This window comes from Carettochelys insculpta, chromosome 11, assembly GCF_033958435.1.
Source record: "Carettochelys insculpta isolate YL-2023 chromosome 11, ASM3395843v1, whole genome shotgun sequence".
Classification (NCBI taxonomy): domain Eukaryota; kingdom Metazoa; phylum Chordata; order Testudines; family Carettochelyidae; genus Carettochelys; species Carettochelys insculpta.
In genome coordinates this window covers 44,398,493-44,417,809 of record NC_134147.1, presented here as the reverse complement: position 1 = coordinate 44,417,809, position 19,317 = coordinate 44,398,493, and the positions used below count along the sequence as shown (strand labels likewise).

Sequence of the window (19,317 nt, the reverse complement as noted above, 5' to 3'; positions counted from 1 at the left end):
CAGCTCCTGCATTGGTCTGGCTATGACCCCAGTATGTCACACAAAGTACTGTTGAAATGCAGCCATTTCTGGGGTGTACTCGGGTAGCTGTCTGGCACACAACTGCACAACAGGGGGCAAAGAGGGAATTTTTGTCAAGTATAACTGGGTAAACTTCTAGGGTGGTTCTCTGAAAGTGAGAAGTGGGCTGAGGCATCAGAGGTATGTGGAATGAGGTACCCTCTGCAGATGAGTAATGCACAAGGCCACATATAAGAAAGAAGGGAGGAGCGGGGATTTGATAGCACCCTTGAACTGCCTGAAGGGTGATTACAAAGAGAATGGAGAGAGGCTGTTTTCAGTGGTGAGAAATGACAGAACAAGGAGAAATGGTCTCAAGTTGCAGTGGAAGAGGTCTAGGTTGGATATTAGGAAAAACTCTTTCACCAGGAGGGTGATGAAGTACTTGAATAGGTTACCTAGAGAGGTGGTGGAACCTCCATCCCTCTAGGTTTTTAAGTCCTGGCTTGACAAAGCCCTGACTGGGAGGAGTTAGTTGGGATTGGTCCTGCTTTCAGCAGGGTGTTGGACTTGATGACCTCCTGAGGTCTCTTCCAACCCTAGGATTCTAGGAAAGGGAAGAGTGCCCACAAACGGAACCCTGGGGACAGCATGGTAAAGAAAAGTAGCATCAGGGATTCCATGGTCAGAAGGAGGAGGAGGAGTTGGGGTGGAAGACAGAAACTGGGAAATGGAGATGCTGTAAACCCAATTTCACTTTACCAGGTAATGAAGAATGCCGTAGCTGGGCACTGACTCAAATACCAAAGAGAAGAGGAGGTGGCTGAGTAGTTTAAATACAATAAAAGAAAATCAACGTACAAGCTTTTGCATTTCGGACACAGGTCTAAGAGTTCTAGGGGGCTAATTCTGACATAGGCACCAATTTACCAGTTTTTCTCCCTACACATGGAAGTTGGCTGTACGTGGAATCAGGACTGCACAGCTGCCAAAAGAAAGATAGTCTGTGTCCCAGCGAGCTCACAGTTGCAAGGGGCAAATCCAAGCGGGCAGAAAATGGCTTTGACAGAGGAGCATGACAGGAGCATGGGTGGGGTGCTGGGGAACAGCAGGCAGAAGGGATGGGAAGGGGTCCTCACTTATTGAGACCCAGAGGCCCCACCAAACCCCAATCACCCACTGCAGAACCTTAAGTCTGCCTTTCCTTTGCCATTACAGTATTTTGTTTCCCCTGTAAGCGTCCACAGGAGAGGTCATTATTCCTCATATAGCGGTGGTGAAACCTGTGATACATAAGTAAATTCTTTATACAGATGTATCAAAGTACAGCCAATCTAACTTTTAGGGTACCCTTTACTGCAATCATTATTTTCTTGAGAAAAAACATACTCTGATTATTTGCCCTCTAATCATTGTATGCCGTTAGTTTGAAACACTCCTACCAGAATGGTCTGCAGTGTTGTGGTTGCCTCATTATTCAGCAAACCAAAGTCTAGATTACCGGCAGGCTTTTGATACACTATATGCAGCCAATCAGATGCTGTTTTGCAAATGCAGTTTTAAGATTTGAGGCCATCTACCCACGTAGATCCAACAGCAGAATGAGGGTCACAGCCTCTCCTACAAGTATTTGACATAACTCTCATTAACATCACGGAATACAATATTCATGTAATGAGGGTTCAACAGACCTGCCTCATTCAATACTTAGGTATTGTTAGCAGGTATCATATGATTTCCTTACTGTTTTGAGGAACTATAGTGCCCAGTTCCTCCAGACCTCTGTGCAAGAAACTCATACTAATTTCAGTTTGGATTCTAATCTCAGGAGGGTGACATCCTGATCCGAAGGAAGTCAGTTTGAGTTTCCCCACTGACTTCAATGGAATCAGAATGATATTTGGACAAATGAACTCACCCTCTAGTTTTAAGTGTACTGATTCTTGGCAACCTATTTTAAAAAAAGTGTGAGATGATTCTTCTTCTTCACCATTTGCAGGTACTGTACATGAAAAGCTGTTCTTTGTCAGCCAACCTAATTATGCACCTAAACATGCATCTAATTTTAAAGAAGTATTCGTTATCCCCAGTAACAGTCTCTATGTGTGTGTTCTAAAGAAGGTCTCTCGGATGGATTATGTTTCCCTCAATGCTTTGATCCTAAATGTTCTTGAATAAATAAGGAGTTGAAAGCTGCAACAAGGCTTTGTTATTCTTTTGTTCCCTTGTACATTATAAAGGTAATGTTTGGGGCCTTCACGCCAGCCATCTTGCATGATAATGGTATGATTTCACACAGAGCTTTAAAAAAAAATAATCTGAACTATACTCTGCAATGTTTAACTCATATAAAACTCCCTCCCCCCATTTCATTTCATAACATGTCACTACAGAGTTAGCCCAGCTAAGGGCTGCAGGATGAAATATTAATAAAGTAAACAGTCTATATTCTGATGTTTTATATAATAAACATCACTCAATCATGCAAGAAAATTATCCAATTAAATGTGTGCAAGGAATAACTCATTCGTACTTCATAGCTCACAGTGGGAAGTCTTTAGAGCAAAAGCATTCCTTCAAAAGTAACAACATTTCTGCCTTTCTAAATATATTTGTTTTTATTACTCAGTATGAAAGACTGATTTCATTAGAGAAACACTAAATAACTAATAATGATTTTTCAAAACCTTTTGATAGATATAATCTCACCTCACCTAGCCAGAAAGGCTTGCCATCTTATAGCATCAAGCTTCTTATTATAGTTTAGCATAAGACTCAAATAATCATTATACAAATTCATTTATGATTACATTCTACTTGTCTTTAATTTTCCACTGTTGAATGGTAACATTAAACATCGTAAAAGTATGCAATATTTATATAAAATTAAATAAGATATTGAAAAAATAAATACACTTTATTACATAAATACATAAATCCATGCGCTGAAAAGTTTCAGCTAATACTACACTCTTGTTTCAAAAGTGACCAAAAATATGGCAGTGACACTCCATCCACACAGATGAAGTATGAACGGCTACAGAATGTTTTCTGCAATCAATGTCCGAGCTAGAAGCAAGTGAGGTGATACAATATTAAAAATTGGACTTTCCCCTACAACAAATTTGAGTAGTTCATGGTAATATGAAAATGAGGGAATATATATATATATATTTTTTTTTTCCAATGAGAAGCAATACTTTGGTTCCTTGCTAAATCCACAGATGATCACCCAGGTCCTCAAATACAGCTCTGGAGTCACATAAGGCAGAGTTTGGGCAAATAGTGTAGACACTTGACAAGAAAAATCAAGACCCTACAGAGCAATAAGAGTGGCTCAGTTTTGAAGACCTGTCTTCAGTGAGAATTTTGCATGAGAAAGAACCATAGGAGTGGGTGACTGAATATTGCTACTGAGTACTTTGACCACAATGTTCTCCCCTGAAGAGTTAAAGTAAACATTAATTTACCTAAGACTAAGAACACAGTTTACTACTGCATGCACTCTGGTGCCACAAGACTGATTCTGCATACCCAACTCAGTTCACTAACACCAGGCATCAGTGGCCCAAGATTTGGCTGTGGAAAGAATGCAGGATGAGGCCCTATACAGCAAACCCTGGGGGGCAGCTTCAGCTGTAGTGTAAGTGGGCACAACTCCACTGAAACAGATAGTTATGCCAGAGCTGCGTACAACCCTGTGATCTGTTCTGAAAAACATGTGGTGACAATGTGAAATACTGGATCACACAAAAGCCCAACAGTCTATCCCTCTCTTTTGGTTTTTGCAAAAGTTCAAGAAGATGAAAAAAAAGTTAGCAGCAGTTTTCAGTACATAGTCACGGGAGAAAATAACAGCATGGGGTAGTGCTCAGCTCATTCACTTTTAGCACCAACCAGTTTACAAGTGATACTTTAGCACCTCAAGTTAAAATCTGAGATCACTGTCCCTTGTCAGGATGAAGCACCGTATAAATACTGTCTGCAATTTTATGGCTATCCCATAATTCACGGAGGTATGAAAAATATTCGAAATGTTACCAAAAGCATCCACAGAAACTAAGGTGATGTTAAACTCCAGCAATGTGACTTTTAAAAGCAAAGTGTTTAAGGAAGTCAATATGTCACAAAAGGCCACTTTTTTAGATAAAGTGCTTTTGCGTCAAATCACCTTTTAAAATATCTTAAGCAACATGAGAACAAAATATACAAGACACTGTGATGTGTGTCAGCTTGTAATTTTAAAACGGTCACATCAAAGGCTTCCATGGGGTCTAGTGAGTGTTCCAAGTGGCACACCCACTCGCATGTACAAGCACCTCTTAGCAATCAGCCTGGAACACTAAATTCCATCTGTCTTCAGATGGAGAGGGTCTTTTATAGAGGAAGTCAGTACAGTATTATTCTGTGGAGTGCACCTTGCAGAGCAGATAGATCCCGGGCTGGGAAGGGTAGTTTTTAGCTATACGATGACTGAGATTATCACCTGAATTAGAGCCACTCTGACCTGCTGGAACTATGGGAGGATTATCCAGAGCAGGAGAACTGGCCAAGCGGTACAGCACCATTATACCTGTTCTTATTTAAGTCCCCTCCCAGAGGTTGGGAGGGGGAACATGGCCTAAGATAAGGGGACTTCCCTACCACCTGTTGATTCCTGGCTTCCTTAATTATCCAATGGGTGCCATTTTTACCTACTGTAATTTAGAGCAATGATCCAGGATTAGATCAGGAATCAGGGAAATCTTAAAAGCCACTCTAAGCATGGCTCCTCACCAGTTGCCCTCTATGCTCCACAGCTGAAAATAAAGGACATTATATGTAATATGTACACACACACACACACACACACACATATATATAGACATACATATATGTGTATATATGCATTATACTAATGTAAGAATGTGCATGTGTTTTCTGGATGGGTGTGTATATATTTATAAACAAATACATACACACTTATAAACTCATATATTTGTGGATGAGGGCATTTTAGCTCCAGAATTCTCCCCTAACTGTATTTTTTTCAACAGAGAAAATATAACGTGCTCCAACAAGTGCACAGTAAAATATTGACTATTATCAACATTTTCATTTAAATGTAAATGTCCTGCTTAAAATGCCAGGTTTAAATTTGCATGCAAAGAACTCAGTCATAACCAAGACTCATAATGCACAGCGCTTGCAATGTAATGAAATGTACAAAGCTGGTTATCTAGCAGAAAGTGCCTTTTAAATTAAAGGACTTTACCTTGCTTAATGAAAGCCTTTCCTGAATGTGTCACTGTGAATATATTGTAAAACTTCTTTAAGTGCAGTGTTATGATGAAAAATATGGACACCTTGGCTTTAAGCAGATGAGATCTGTTGTAACGGAATATCTACAAAGAGTCACAAAGATAAATATGTTATGGTCGTACCGAGCTCCAAGGACCAGAACTCCAGAAGGCATCTCTTGGACAGTCCTGCATATTGCACTGCTCACGATCTGGTGGTTTGTCGAGAATTTCACAGCTCAGATCTGGAAATCTTTCACCGCTAGGGCGCTGGCACACCACAAGCCTTGTTCGTGTTCCAGCACCACATGACTTAGCGCACTAGAAAAAGGGAATCAGCAGAGACGGACCTAGTTATAATCTTAGTCATTTATGTATTGAACATGAGAAGCATTGTTTGAGCCATCCACCACAGAAATCAACCAGAGTATTTCCACTGACTTCGGGCAAGGTAAGACAGGCCCCAGGTGGTGTTTTTGGATTTTTTTTTTTTTTTTGATATTTTTGTTTTTTCCTTTAATATCAGAAGGCACCAGAGATTTTGGATGCCACTATTTTTGGGTGCTCAAAATAAAACACATTAAATGGGCCCAACAGAAAGGCTAAAAGCCAGCCCTGCCTAGCGCTTTTAAAGATGTTTGAAGTTGGACCCTAAACTCACTAGAGCAGGTTGGCATAATTCAAATGAGTAGCTGTTCTCCCAAAAAATTATGTCCTTTTATAAATAAAGAGTTTTCATTGTCTGGAAAAGTTTGAATGAAAACATTGTCTGACACTTTACAGAACTAGTGCCATTCCTGAGAACCTTCTTTTCAATAAATGAAAAATTTTGCTTACTATTGTTCAATTTTGCTGGCTACTGAACCTCTCTAATCCAAGATGCCGGGACCTGACTGGTGCTGAATGAGAGAACTTGCTGGACCCTGTGAGGTCAATAATGTTCAGCGGACTTACCAACACTTCCACTGCTTACTGGGCTCAAAGAAGACATTTGCGGTAAATTAGAGCTAAGGAACAGCACAGAACATTGAGAGCTACGACTGGAGGCTCTAAACAAACTTTTTGGGGCTGCAGGAAACTTGGCTACGCCCTGATAAGTGGATATCCCACTAAAATCATGCTGGACCAGAGAGTGCAGAACTAAAGAGGTTCAACCTGTATTTATTTCTTTAATTTTTTAACCTTCCCTCTCTCCTCCACTAACAGAAAACCTTGGCTTACATCTTTACAGAGACAGGAGAAGGTTAACTTGGCTCTCACCTCTCCCCAGCTGCCGTATGCCCACTGAGGACAAGGGCCAGACTCACATGATCTCTGCTCTACAGGTTTTGCTTTCGCATCACAGTTACTTGCTGTATATCCATTTTCATCCTGGCACACCACTGCCCGACGCTGGAATCCCCCAGCGCATGTACTAGAGCACTGCAAAACACAATCCACCACACCGCAATTAAGTTCAGGTTCTGCTGAGCTTTCACAGGCTTTTCCCCTCAGTTACGGATGAGCAACAGGCAGCAAAACCCAGCTCTCTGCAAAGGAGCCGGAGTCAACAGACAAAGGTGAAGTCTATGTCATTAGCACAAATAACATCCTTTTACCTTCGCAGCATAAGCATCAACTCTGTGGGTGTTCCAAAGCTGGGGTGCCCAGAAGAAAAAGAAGTGGGTGCTTAGAACCTGCCAATCAGCTCCTTCCCTCCCTCACAGCCACTGGTGGCCCCACTAAACAGCTTCTCCCCCTCCTGCCAGTGTCTCCTGTGTTGGTGGGAGGGAACGGAAAGTGAAGACAGAGTAAGGACAGGGCCTGGAGCAGAGTGGGGGATGAGCACCAAGTCAAAGGATTTATGTCTGGGCATCACTTCAGGTGCCCAAGCAATTCTACTCAGGCATTTAAAATTACATCCACCGCTCATTGCCTGGCTGAAGAGGGACCTGAGCAATGCAGTTTCAAATCTGCTTTCATAGGTTTTGGTTAGGGAAGCAAAAAGGCTCCATCGTGGTTGGTTGCCAACCCTTAGCAAGGAGCAGAGCTGCACTGCCCCAGGAGAAGACCAGTAACCAGACTGACTCAAAGGCCCCATCTGGCTCCTAATTAGTTCTTTACCTGAAGGGAAGTAATGCTGCCAGCCCTGTGTCTGGCACAGATAACTTCTCCTGCCGATGGTTTGGAGAAGCAGAGCTTAGGACACACTCACAAACATGGGCAGGGGGACAGAAGGCCCACAGAGGTTTGAGTCATAGGCAGGGCTCCCTCTAATTTTTTTCCATCCATGGGTGGAATAAATTTTGTTACATGCACCAAGGCATGTGTGGATGTGCACCACCACAACAAACAGGCTGCCAGCTGTGGGCGCTGTGCTAATCAGCTGGACAGCACCTGACTCTTCCCTGGGTGGCCGCCCCAAGCACTCAGCTTACTGGAAACACTGGTCACACAGGCAGTGAGTGCAGAGGAGAGGGGAGGTATCTCGTTGCATATGCATGCAGTGGGGAAAAGACACACAAGGTTTACAGTTTGGCCTGAAATGAATACATTGACACTCACAGCACCCCATGGGCCAATTCTCCACTGGTTGCCACGCAGAGGGCCACTGCTCTGGTCGGGGTTCCCCCCTGGGTAGGATTTTGGTCGATGTTCTGGGTATGGGAAAGGGTGGATCGGTCTGCCGTAGTCGTGGGTGTTCTGACAGGAAGACACAGAGCAATCCTGGTCCGTTGCCGGGAGATCATCTGGATCGCATTCACTGCTATCGACCACCTGGTCACTGTAATTCACGCAGACCACCTGCCGCGTTGCCTTACCCAGGCCGCACGTCACTGAACACTGCATTGAGAAGTAGAACAGATGACACTTTCACCCCTAACCTCATGAGATGCTTTTAAAAATCAAACCACTTGCTAATAAAAAGAAGTTTAAAACAGCTCAACTTCCTGGCTTTTAGCCTCACAAGTACACTGGATGACTGAACCCATGAGAAACATATCAAAGAAACTGCAGGAACAGGCAATACAGATGATGCTGTGATAAGAATGGGAAGACTTACAGAACTCCACTCCAGGGCTTTCCATTGTCCACAGGGGGTTATGATGCACACCTCTGTCACTGAAGGCTTTGGGAGGTGAAAACAGGCGGCTTCATCAGCCACTGAACCCTGATCATCACGACAGCTGACGTATCTCATCCTGGTGCCTTTCCCACATGTCATTGAGCACTAGGAAAGAGATCAACATGTTGTTTTGTGGAAAGTCAGCTTCTGCTGCACAACGTTACTAACTTTGGTATAAATTCAAAGGCTGGATAAGAACATGTGATCTTATCAATGTGGTCATTGACCACACACTCACAGGTGTCCAAGATCCAAATCTCCATTGGGTCCTCAGAACGCTGGGCATGGCTCTTTTTGTTTCTGGAACAGCTGGATGGAGTGGACATGCTGCTAGTTCACAGTCCTAGCAAACAAATGGATGAGAGGAAAGGAAACATATTGGCTTATTGGTCTGCAGATGTTCCAGGTAAGCAATTTCACCAGTGAGGTTAAGAAAGAGGGAAAAATACACAGTGCCCTCAAATCTGTTATTTACAAACTCTTCATTTTAGAGCCTCTCATATCCTCATAACAGATCTGCAAAATTTGTAGTCAATACATGTGGGTGGGGGAGGAGCACAGATAGCAAAATTGCCCCTAGCTTTTAATTTGTCAGCACCCAAACCTGACAATCAGATGCCATCTACATTAATGATGATGAACTTCCAAAGAGAGGGAAGTGTGGGGAACAAGAGTTATGATCGTCACCAAGAATGCAATAGGAGTTGTGGCTTCTAACAATTTTCGATGGCCATTGGGCTCCTAACACCCTTAGGTGCCGTTATAAAATACCAGCCAAATTAGTTATTTACATCCATGAAAAAACTGGATCTGGTGCAAATGTACTGGACATAAGTCACACTAGTTCTGGAAAGAATAAGACCCACTTTTAAGCGTCCTCCAATATGTTTCAGATAGGGAACTGTCTGGTCAATGTCTTTGCCTCTTTCAATCCGTCGTTCACAAAACAGTATAGCTGAGAGGACAGAGCACTGAACTGGTTCTCATAAGGTAAATGATTTATTACTGGCTCTGCCACTAACTTGCTGAATGACCTCAGGCAAGTCACTTCACTTTCCTGTGCCTCAGTTTCCCCATCTGCAAAATGCCTTGCAATCTCTTGCTGAAAAGAGCTCTGTAGTCATCTTAAAGGTTTAACTAGACTGAATATACAAAGGATATATTTAGTTTTTGTGTACATCAGCTGGGGTTTGTGACCCTCTCCCTTGTGAGCTTTGGATACACATACACACAAAAGATGGACTATTTTGTTTCATACATTCCTGTATTCTGGAGCCAAATTGGTGTAAATCTGGTGTAACAGTGAAGAATCAAGCCCATTTTTTTTCAGGTCTGGAAGGCATCAAAAAGAGAATGTTACCCATTTATTTAAGTCTTTCAAACTCTATGGGCTATGCCTGCACACACCAGCTTGCAGCAGCATGGCATTTGCCCTTAAATGGGAAAGAAGGCCACACATTCTTACTACACCTTTGGGAAAAATCTGCCCCAATTTCCCCCTCTCTCACACTTGGCTGTGTATTATTATTTCTGCTGGAGCACATGCTCTTTGTGTTACTTTAATAGTTGGGATTAGAATATGAGAACAAGGGGCCAATTATCATCATTACTGCAATTTTCTCTTCTCACGTAAGCTACGCTGTACCTCTGCAGAATTCTCCCTCGCTACTAACATACAGAGACCACCTGCACTGTGAACACAGAGAAAGGCCAGATTTGATGGTAAGACTAACTGTGATTCTGTGATGTGATACATCATTTTCAATCAGAAGGGCGATACACTGGTGATTGGATGATATCAGGAGATCTGAGAGACAGAGCTGGTGATGTCAGGCAGAAGCCATCAGTAGAACCAAGACTTGTTCTTGTCTTACCTTCCTTGACATCTTTGGAATTAATGGAAGAGGAAGGAAAACATACATATAAATCTACAACATGATGGTTCTTCTGTGCAGGGTTTATCAACACATGAAAGTAAGCTTCCTGCAAGTTCAGGGTCATGAACCTTGGGATATAAACTAGGAATAATTTAAGTTAGAGTTATCGTATGAAATTTGGTGCACCAACTGTATTTGCATAAATTTCTGAGATCCAGGATCAGATACCATCCTCCTGTCTGTTTTGGTGTGAGGAAATATAAGGAACAGAAGCCCTTTCCCACAAACTCTTGAGAAACCTGTTCTATCGCTTCTTGGTAGGTCATATACCTCCAAACACATACTGCTCTTGTAACTGCTGGCAGGAGGACTCAAACCTGGGACTTCTGGAGCTTTGGGCATGGGTCTCTACAGCAGGGGTGAACAATCTTTCCAAGGCAGAAGGCCGAAATTTGACCCTTTTGACCTCTATACTGTCCAAGTGTTGATGTCACTAATAGTCCTACTTACAACAGCTTCATTAATAAATAAATAAAGATGCAGAGCTTTCCTGACCAGGTGGTGGTTGGTAGCATTAGCTGGTCTTTTGTTAATCCACAGGCAGCCTGGCTTTGAGCAAGTGCCTGATTGCATGTAGGAGGAAGGGCTGGGCTGAGCTCCGACCTTGAGTGCTAATGAAAATCAGATCACATGACACTCTTGGCCCTGCCCACCCGTGCCATGGGTTCCTGACCTCTGCTCTACAGTTTGAGCTAAAAGCCAGCTGGCTCTCAGCTAATGCTGCGGAGGAGACTCATTCTTTCTCTGTGTATGTTGTTTAGGTGCACTACATGAGACAGTGAACCACAACCCCAGGTGTGCGAGTTACATTCTCATGAGACTAGTCACTAGAAAGGAACTGACGGGAGGCAGAGACTGAAACTGAATGGTGAAACCATCCGTGATACTGGAAGGACACCTTTGTCATTCAATCTTCCTGGATAGGAACCAAAGCAAGAGAAGATAAAAGTATTGATCCTTGTAGAATAGTCCAAGATCCTTGACTGTGGCACTGAATCTAATGCTTTTGCATCTGTCCTGATTATGAGGTTACCCAGGAGGATGGTGGACCATTCTCTTCTCTTGATGTCTCAGTCTCATCTAGGATTGGTCAGAAGACCTCTGTTGATAAAAGTCCCAGAAAGGTGTAGGAGCAAGACTTGTAGGGTGAGCCCTTTCTGATCTAGTGTTCCCTGTTAGCAATGCTAGCAGTGGGCTGTGTCTTGCAGTATGTATTTTTGCCAGGTTTGGTGAGGATTTTAGGTTACTATGCCATGAAATGTTTCTCTATAGCATTGTTGTCGTTATCACATGGTCTGATTTGACTGTGACACCACCATGGGCTTCCTGTCGTCATTTCTGTGCCCTAGAACAGGCCACAGTAGGAGTTGTGTTTATTGTTACGTGAGGAGTGAAATAAGTCTTGAACAGTTTAGTTACTGGAGATCTGGATAAGAAATCTGTCTGCTGCAATATGATCCTCAGAGGACAGATTTTTATCTCCATGCTGGGAAGCAGAGTGAGATGAGTCACCCCTGAGTTACCTCAGAGCCTGCACAGGCCTGAGGAAGCATCCCTGAGTCAGAGAGCATGAGGAGTCCCCTGAGGCAATTATCTCCCTCACACCATTCAGTCACAGTTCAGGCAATTCACATATGAGGACCCACCCCCAGAAATCCCAAAGCAAGTCTAAGAGAAGCTACCACTTTCCAGACTGCACAGCAATTAGACACTGGCAGCTTGCCTGAGATCTTAGGATGGCCACCAAAGGCTTGTCTACACTGCAGTTAAAACCCTGGGGCCGGCCTGTGACAGCTGACTCAGGCTTGAGAGTCCATTTAATGGTAAGATAGATATTTGCATTCAAACTGGAACCCTGATCCTAGGACTCCACCAGGCGGGAGGGTCCCTGAATACTTTCACCTCACTTAAAGAGCCCCACAGCACAGCCCAACCCCTGTGAGCCTGAGTCAGCTGGCATGGTCATGCTGCAGTGTCTATTTGCAGTGCAGATATTATAACTTCGTTTGGTGCAAATTAGCACTGTTTCACTGAACTAAGGCTATGTCTACACTACCCCAGAAGATCGACCTATTGGGGTCAGCATCAATCCCCGTACTCCTCAATACTGTGAGGACCAAGGGAGGTCAATGGGAGAAGCTCTCCGGTCGACCTTCTTCAGTGAGGACGTCCAGGTAAGTTGATTGCAGACACATTGAGTCTAGCTACGCAATTCCTATAGCTAGAATTGTGTATCTGCAGTTGACTTACTTTCCCTAGTGTAGAATTAGCCTCAGAAAGCTCTGTTGATTTATACCAGTGAGGGATCAGGCCCACGGACCTTCAAAAGAGCCAGTCTCGGTATTAATTTACTAAGCCAGGAACAATTAGTTCAGTGGAAAGGCATGCTTGTTTTATCACTCCTGCAAGCGGTAAGGCCAGAATGGGAACAAGAGATGAGGAGAGGCGTAACCTTTACCTGTGTGTCTGTTGGCCTCGTAGCAGCGTTACACTCGTTGTCATCCGCTTCCGACACATAAGCACCGACCACACATTTCACTGCTCTCATTTGGTAGCCCTGCCCACACGTCGTCGTGCACTGGGAGGGAGAAAAATAAAAAAAAAAAAAAGACATTCATATGACTTAACAAAGATTTGACCCAGAAAATATTAAGCCAGGGAAATGTATTTGAAGCGCATCATTTCCCTCAGAACATCCACCAAAAGTCAAAAAAAAAAAAAAAACAGGCCTTTTTTTCCTACTTCAGTCATTTCATCTTAAAATTAGGTCAAACTTAATTCACTGCTTCCATCGGAACCCAGCATGCTTCATTTATCACCTTCAAATAGGGACGTATGAGTGTTTAAATGATTTCCCATTCGGTGGAATATGAATTTACTATAAGCCCTGTCACATTGCTTTACGTACAGGCTGTGCAGACCTCCAGTCACTTACCACCATCATGAATGAAAAGTATTATGCTGGTCCATAATCTGTGTGGTCTAGCTAACTGTCTGTTAAATAGCTAAATCACAAAAGTTACAGCTGTAGTGGAAATCAAGGTGGCAGAATTCTCTGGAAGAAATTAGCACCAATTGCTTATTTCCCCTCTGTGAAAATTAATTTGAAACAGACAACAAAAACAAAAGCAAGATTTTGAAAAGGGGCTGCCTACAGTCAACAGGAGCTGCACTTTTGAAAATCAGGTGGCTTGCTATTAAAAGGAGGTAGTGTTGCCTAGTGGACAGAGCAGTGGCCTGGGATTCAGAGAAGTCCTAGATCGAGCTCAGTTGTTGGAAGGTTTTGGGCAAGTCCTTTCACCCCCTATACCTCAGTGTCTCCATCTGTAAGACAACGATGATGTCTTCCTTTGTGAAGAGCTTTGAGATGCCAGGTGTTGTGTAAGAGCAGCAGGTACTGATAATATTTAGATGCCTTAAATATGGACTTTGAAGTCTAAGCTTGGAAACCTATTTTGGAAACTCTTAGGCAATCTACTGCAAACACAAATGAAAATTAGCAGGACAGTCCATTCATACCAGAAGCAGAAGGGAACGGAGTCTCTTACATTACCTGGCCCCATGGTCCTACTTGCCAGGATGCACATTCCCGCTGCTGACAGGTCTGCACCGATTCCGGCTTTGTCTCAGGGTCACAAAACCTGTCATTTAATCGCTCTTCTCCAAACTGGCACCAAGTCTGGCGATGTTTGTGCCCCTTCCCACAGGTGACCAAGCACTGCAAGGAGTAAATCGCAGACTGTGGGTCAGGATCCCCAGTCGGTGTCACTGGAATTATGGTGATGGACTTCGGCTCTTGATATTAAAAACAGATCAGAAACCTGCCACAGAGAGCCACCAACTGTTTGCCTAGAGGCAGCAGGGCTGACAGCCATCATGGGCCTGGGGTCAAGGTGTGTGCTGTGGTGGGGGTGGGGAGAGTGACTGCATGCCCCTGGAAGGGATGGAGCCTTGTCAGGAAGGGGCGGAGCCATGGGCAGTCAGCCCCATAGCGCTGCTCAGCACACGGCACTGCCCACTGCCGTAGCCTTCAGAAGCTGTATGGAGTGGTGGAGTGATGCTCCTGAAATGTTTAAAAGGGGCCTGAAGCCAAAGAACCAGTGGAAAAAAATCAGGGTTATTAGTCAATCACCCTTTTTGAGTAAAATCAATGTAATTAAGGATGTGCAATCAACTGGGCTGGATTCTGGATTATGATGTAAACCTGGTGTAAGTGACTTCACGGGGGCTAGCTCAACTTTCCCGTGGTAGAACTTCTCCTGCACACTTGCTAACATCCTTGTTATTTGTGACGTTGTCTCCCGAGAACATCTTATGAAGCGCCAGAAATCAAAGCAGCATATTAATGGCTGCTGTAACATCAGGGCCAGAATCGGAGTCGTGCCAAGGAGAAAGGGTACAGAAGCCCTTGTCTTCAAACCAACCCACTGCAAAAGGCAGCCACAACTTGTCTCCAAGAACTAATGTTCCCTCTAGTTTTTCACATCCATGGGTGGAATAAATTACGTTATGTGCACATGTGTACCACCAACAGAAACACGTGCTGCCGGCTGTGAGCTACCGTGACTTTCCTGGGTGGCTGCCCAAGCGCTCAGCTTACAGGGAACACTGCCAAGGACTGCGGAGTTTGGAAAGTCATAAGCCAAGCATGAGCCAGGCCAGACCGGGGACAGGAGTGTAGGCGACATCTCTACAAAGATGTTGCAGAGTGCTGTAGACACAGGCAGGATGGGTGAAGAGAACTGGGATTTAATTCTCATTCATTCACTATGGGTAAAGACAGGAACCTCAGTGCAGGCACAGCCACGTCAGCCCCCAGATATGAGATACACAAGGTGGGTGTGGGATTGTCCTTTGTTGGACCAATGTGTGTTGGCAAAAGAGAATCACTCGAGCGACACAGCGCTCCCCTTTTTGGCTGTAAATTGACAGACACTTACTTCTGACCACTCCCCCGTTTTCCACTGTGGGCACAAGAAGTCACTGCAGCGCTGCTCCGTGAGTCTTTCCTGCTGGCTGCATTTGCTGTCATCCAGGACATCGTTGAGGCTGTTCACGCAGATGGCGCGGCGTCTCCTCGTGCCACCCCCACAACTTTTAGAGCACTGAAAGAAAGAGAAACTCCATAAACACATAGCGGCCAAGCCAGGAGTCTCTCTGGTCCTGTATCCTGATCTAGGTGCTTCAGCAAGAAAAGCAAGAAATCCAGTAAAGAACAACTGGAGAAACACTTCCCCACAGCGTATGTAAACTTCATAACCCCAGGCAGGCAATGTCTGGATTCGACCAGAGCTGCTCCTGTACTGTGTCCCTTATATATCCTTTTTTTCAAAAAAACAAACAAACAAAAAAAAACCCTAAGTATAGTAATATCCTGCAGCAATGAGTTCCACAGATTTCATTGTAGGTTGTGCCAAAAAAAGAATTCCATTATCCGCTTTAAATGGCTTGTTTTTGATTTCGTTCAACTTGTGTCATAAGAAATGCTGAACAGCAGAGTCGTGATTTAAGATCTCTCTATCATCCATTGTTTTACATCCTCTACCATTTATACCAGCATGCCTTAACACCACACAGGCACTTTATGTGGCCTCAACATGTGGGAATGCAAGATGTGATATAACAGAGCCTCTGGGTAACTATCGGGTTCTTGCATTTTAAAAAGTAAAGCTAGTCACACTGCAGTCATAGAATCACAGAACACTAGAACTGGAAAGGACTACAAAAGGTCATCAAACCCAGTTCCCTGCCCTCATGGCAGGGCCAAGCACCACTTAGATGTTCATGTTAGTATCCATGTGAGATGCTTATCCAACCAGTTATGAAACAAAGTCTTGCCTTTATTTCAGTTGGCATGCTCAGGCCACACACCAAAACTCTTACAGATGGCACCAGTAGTGGACATCGGAGGAATGCAACAACCAGTGGTGGTTACTGGGCTGCTCTGAGAGCCTCCTGCCTGAGAGAATATACTGAAAAATCCATGTAAACACCCCTGTGCTATTTATAGCTACCAGTTTCACAGAACAGCTCCTCCTGATGACAGATCCGTGCAGGACTGACAGATCACAGAGTATATATAACGCACTGTACCAGCAGGGGGCTTCAAAGCAGCAGCAGAAAGCTGAAGGACTGGCATGAGCGCAAAAAAGCACCTCAGGACACTTCCCACAGCTATTTTTATTGCTAAGTTACACTGACCCAGTGCCTGTCCCACCTAAACATTTGATTGAGAGCTGTCACAAGCACACAGGCTGTAGATTTTTACCTGCAATAAGGCAAATTTCACCACTCAGGTAACAGACTTACATCAGACCAGGCTGAATACCGCCATCCTCCAACATTACAGTCTCCAAAACACTTCTCCCTAGTATTGGGCTTGGCTTGGCCGCTGCAGAATCGGTCATCGACTTTTTCCATCTTCCCTTCCAACCTACTGTACTTTGTGCAGTAGACCTCCAGTGTCCGGTATCCCAGCCCACACTGTGCAGTGCACTCACTCTTTCTAGCAACATGCCACCTGGGCACCAAAACACAAAAAATCTCACCGTCAGTAGATGTACCAGTTTTATCCTAGCTAAAACAGGAAGCCTAGGGAAACACAGCAAGCACACCTGCTCTGAGAGGAAAGGAGGAAGCAGAAAGGGTTGCTCGTTTTCACTACTGGTTAAGCCTCTCTAACATGGAACTCTCTTGTCCAGCAACATCCGTCATCCAGCTTGATTTTAGTTAGCCGGACAACCACTTATCATTGGTGTGGCCATGTTTCCTGTGGTCCCGTAAAGTTTGTTTATAGTCACCAGTCCTGGCTGTCAGTGTTCTGCACTGTTATTTAGCTGTAGTTTACTCCTCAATGTTTTCTAAGAGCCCAGTAAGCAGCGGAAGTGTTGGTAATGTGGTATGCAATATTGACCTTCTCTGGTCTGGCAAATTCCCTCATCCAACACTGGTCAGGTCCCAAGTTACAGAGGTTCAACCAATACCTTGCATGTATAATGAAGTTAATATCATGCTACATAACTCAGGAATGCATGTACTTTAATTATGAAGGGTTTTAACTTGTTACACCACCACCCAAAGCTTTGCATCTTGAAACTGCTCTCTCAAACATTAGCTAATTATTCCTTGCATCACTTCTGGGATGTACATATATATTACTGGCCCCTTTTTAGAGATGAGGAAACCAAGGCAACGAGTCTAAGTGATCTACCCAAAGCCACAGATAGCATCAGTGTCAGAACAAGGATTAAAATTCAGGGGTTTCTAAGCCTGGGTTTGGACTCCTAGACTATTCCTCATTCTAAGAAAACCAAGGGTTTTCCAGAACATGGCATCATGTGTCTTGTACCGTATGGGTATGGAACATTCATCAAATGTAATTCCGTGGAGCAATATGTATTAGCAAAATCTGCAGCTCTCTGAAGTGGAACTAAGCCCTTTGTGCACTGTTACAAGACAGCCGATACAAAGAAAGAGTTGTCCAAGAGATAAAAGAGCTCTTGCTCTCAGCTGGTGGCACTCTGGCCCTGGCATTTACCCACAGGTAGTGCTGCAAAAATTAAAGCAATTCCATTGAAAACCTCAGGGCTTTCCTTTGCCTTTCAATTCTTCAATGAACTTTCTTCTCCCCAGCCACATCCTCCTGCTTTCATCTACTGTCTCACCCAGGAGGGGAGAGATGAAGAGCAAGGGTGCAAGAATGCAGTATGTGTGCCCTTCACTGCAGAATACTAGCAGCATCATCCCCATGCTGTCCTCAGGCTGGAAACCGGAAGCCCATATGTTGCCGCTTCTGACCTGGGATTTCTTCCCTCTGGTTGCATTAAATTCATCTCCACATATACAGTGCAGTTCTCACAAGACACCCAACACCACATTGTCTCAGCACCCAAAGACTTCAGCTGGAGCGATGGGCACTTGGTGCTTCTGAACATCAGGCTCCAGATGCACTTTCTAGTGTCTTGACGCCCACCTTGTGACAGTACTACATCTGTGCAGGCAAATTTCATTCACACTCTGGGGATTCCTCATTCCAGAATAAGAACATAAGAACATAAGAATCTGGCACAAATTAATTCTCCAACATTGCCAAGTCAGGCATTTGATATAAATGTGACATTCTTTAACTGAATGCTGGGAGGGGTGCAGTAGACCAGACCAGGAAACAGGAGCCCTGCAGGCTGTTCTTTGCTTTGCCACTGACATGCAGTGTGACCTTGGGGAAATTCCTTCACCTTTGTTCCCCAGCCTCTGGGTTTCTTTCCTACTCAGCTTGTAAACTCGATTGGACGAGATGAGTCTTAACATGAGGTTTATACAGAACCTAGCGCACTGGGCCCCAGACCTGGACTGTATTACAGTATTGTCTAGTAGTCTCAGTCAATAATAATAAATAACAAAATGTACATATAAGTCACAATCCTACTTTTGTATTTGGCCGTGACTAGCTGTGCTCACTCTTCCGTCAATGTGCTGAGGATATACGTGGGTAACTGACATTAATGGGCACTACCCAAGCATGCTGCCCAGAGGTCAGAGAGGAAGTAGACCAATTTTCAGAGCTATTAGGTAGAACCCTGTCCTTGCAGAGATGCACCTGCCTATCTGGAAGTAGAATTTGGCCTTTTATACCCTTGACAGTGTTCTCCATATTCCTCTTCAATAGTCCTCCATTCCCATTCTTCACACACACATTCTCCTGCATTTTATCAAAGCCCCCGTGCTAAAGATCCTCCAGTGCTGAGCCCATTTTTCTAGGTGAGGATTGGTCTGCCTTCATCACTGCCTCTGCTAGCAATCCCCTTCCCAGTAGGAGGTGCTCAGGGTTTCTTGACTGTGATCTCACACTTTGAAGACTCGCAGGATATGGCCCTGTGAATGGGAACTGATTGTGTGAGGTCCTGAGAGCCCACTGAAGTTAAGGGGACTTCATGGCACTCAGCATCTTGAACAATTGGGTCCATGGAAATGAATTAACGCCCACTGAAGCCAATGG

The 19,317-nt window shown here is 44.1% G+C and overlaps 1 protein-coding gene across 4 annotated transcripts in view; it reads right to left on the bottom strand.

The window, feature by feature from the left end:
• The window catches only part of ADAMTS9 (ADAM metallopeptidase with thrombospondin type 1 motif 9), a 140,198-nt gene that overhangs the window by 49,812 nt on the left and 71,069 nt on the right, over nucleotides 1-19,317 (bottom strand). For all 4 annotated transcript variants that reach the window (XR_012646935.1, XM_075004888.1, XM_075004889.1 and 1 more), the window contains 9 exons: nucleotides 16,632-16,842; nucleotides 15,263-15,427; nucleotides 13,876-14,040; nucleotides 12,781-12,900; nucleotides 8,624-8,728; nucleotides 8,323-8,490; nucleotides 7,824-8,102; nucleotides 6,540-6,701; nucleotides 5,424-5,600 (listed from right to left, as the gene is read on the bottom strand). Coding sequence is in view for 3 of the 4 variants with exons in the window: in XM_075004888.1 (XP_074860989.1) it covers nucleotides 5,424-5,600; nucleotides 6,540-6,701; nucleotides 7,824-8,102; nucleotides 8,323-8,490; nucleotides 8,624-8,728; nucleotides 12,781-12,900; nucleotides 13,876-14,040; nucleotides 15,263-15,427; nucleotides 16,632-16,842 (1,552 nt within the window). In the remaining variant the exon portion in view is untranslated. The remainder of the gene's footprint in view (nucleotides 1-5,423; nucleotides 5,601-6,539; nucleotides 6,702-7,823; nucleotides 8,103-8,322; nucleotides 8,491-8,623; nucleotides 8,729-12,780; nucleotides 12,901-13,875; nucleotides 14,041-15,262; nucleotides 15,428-16,631; nucleotides 16,843-19,317) is intronic.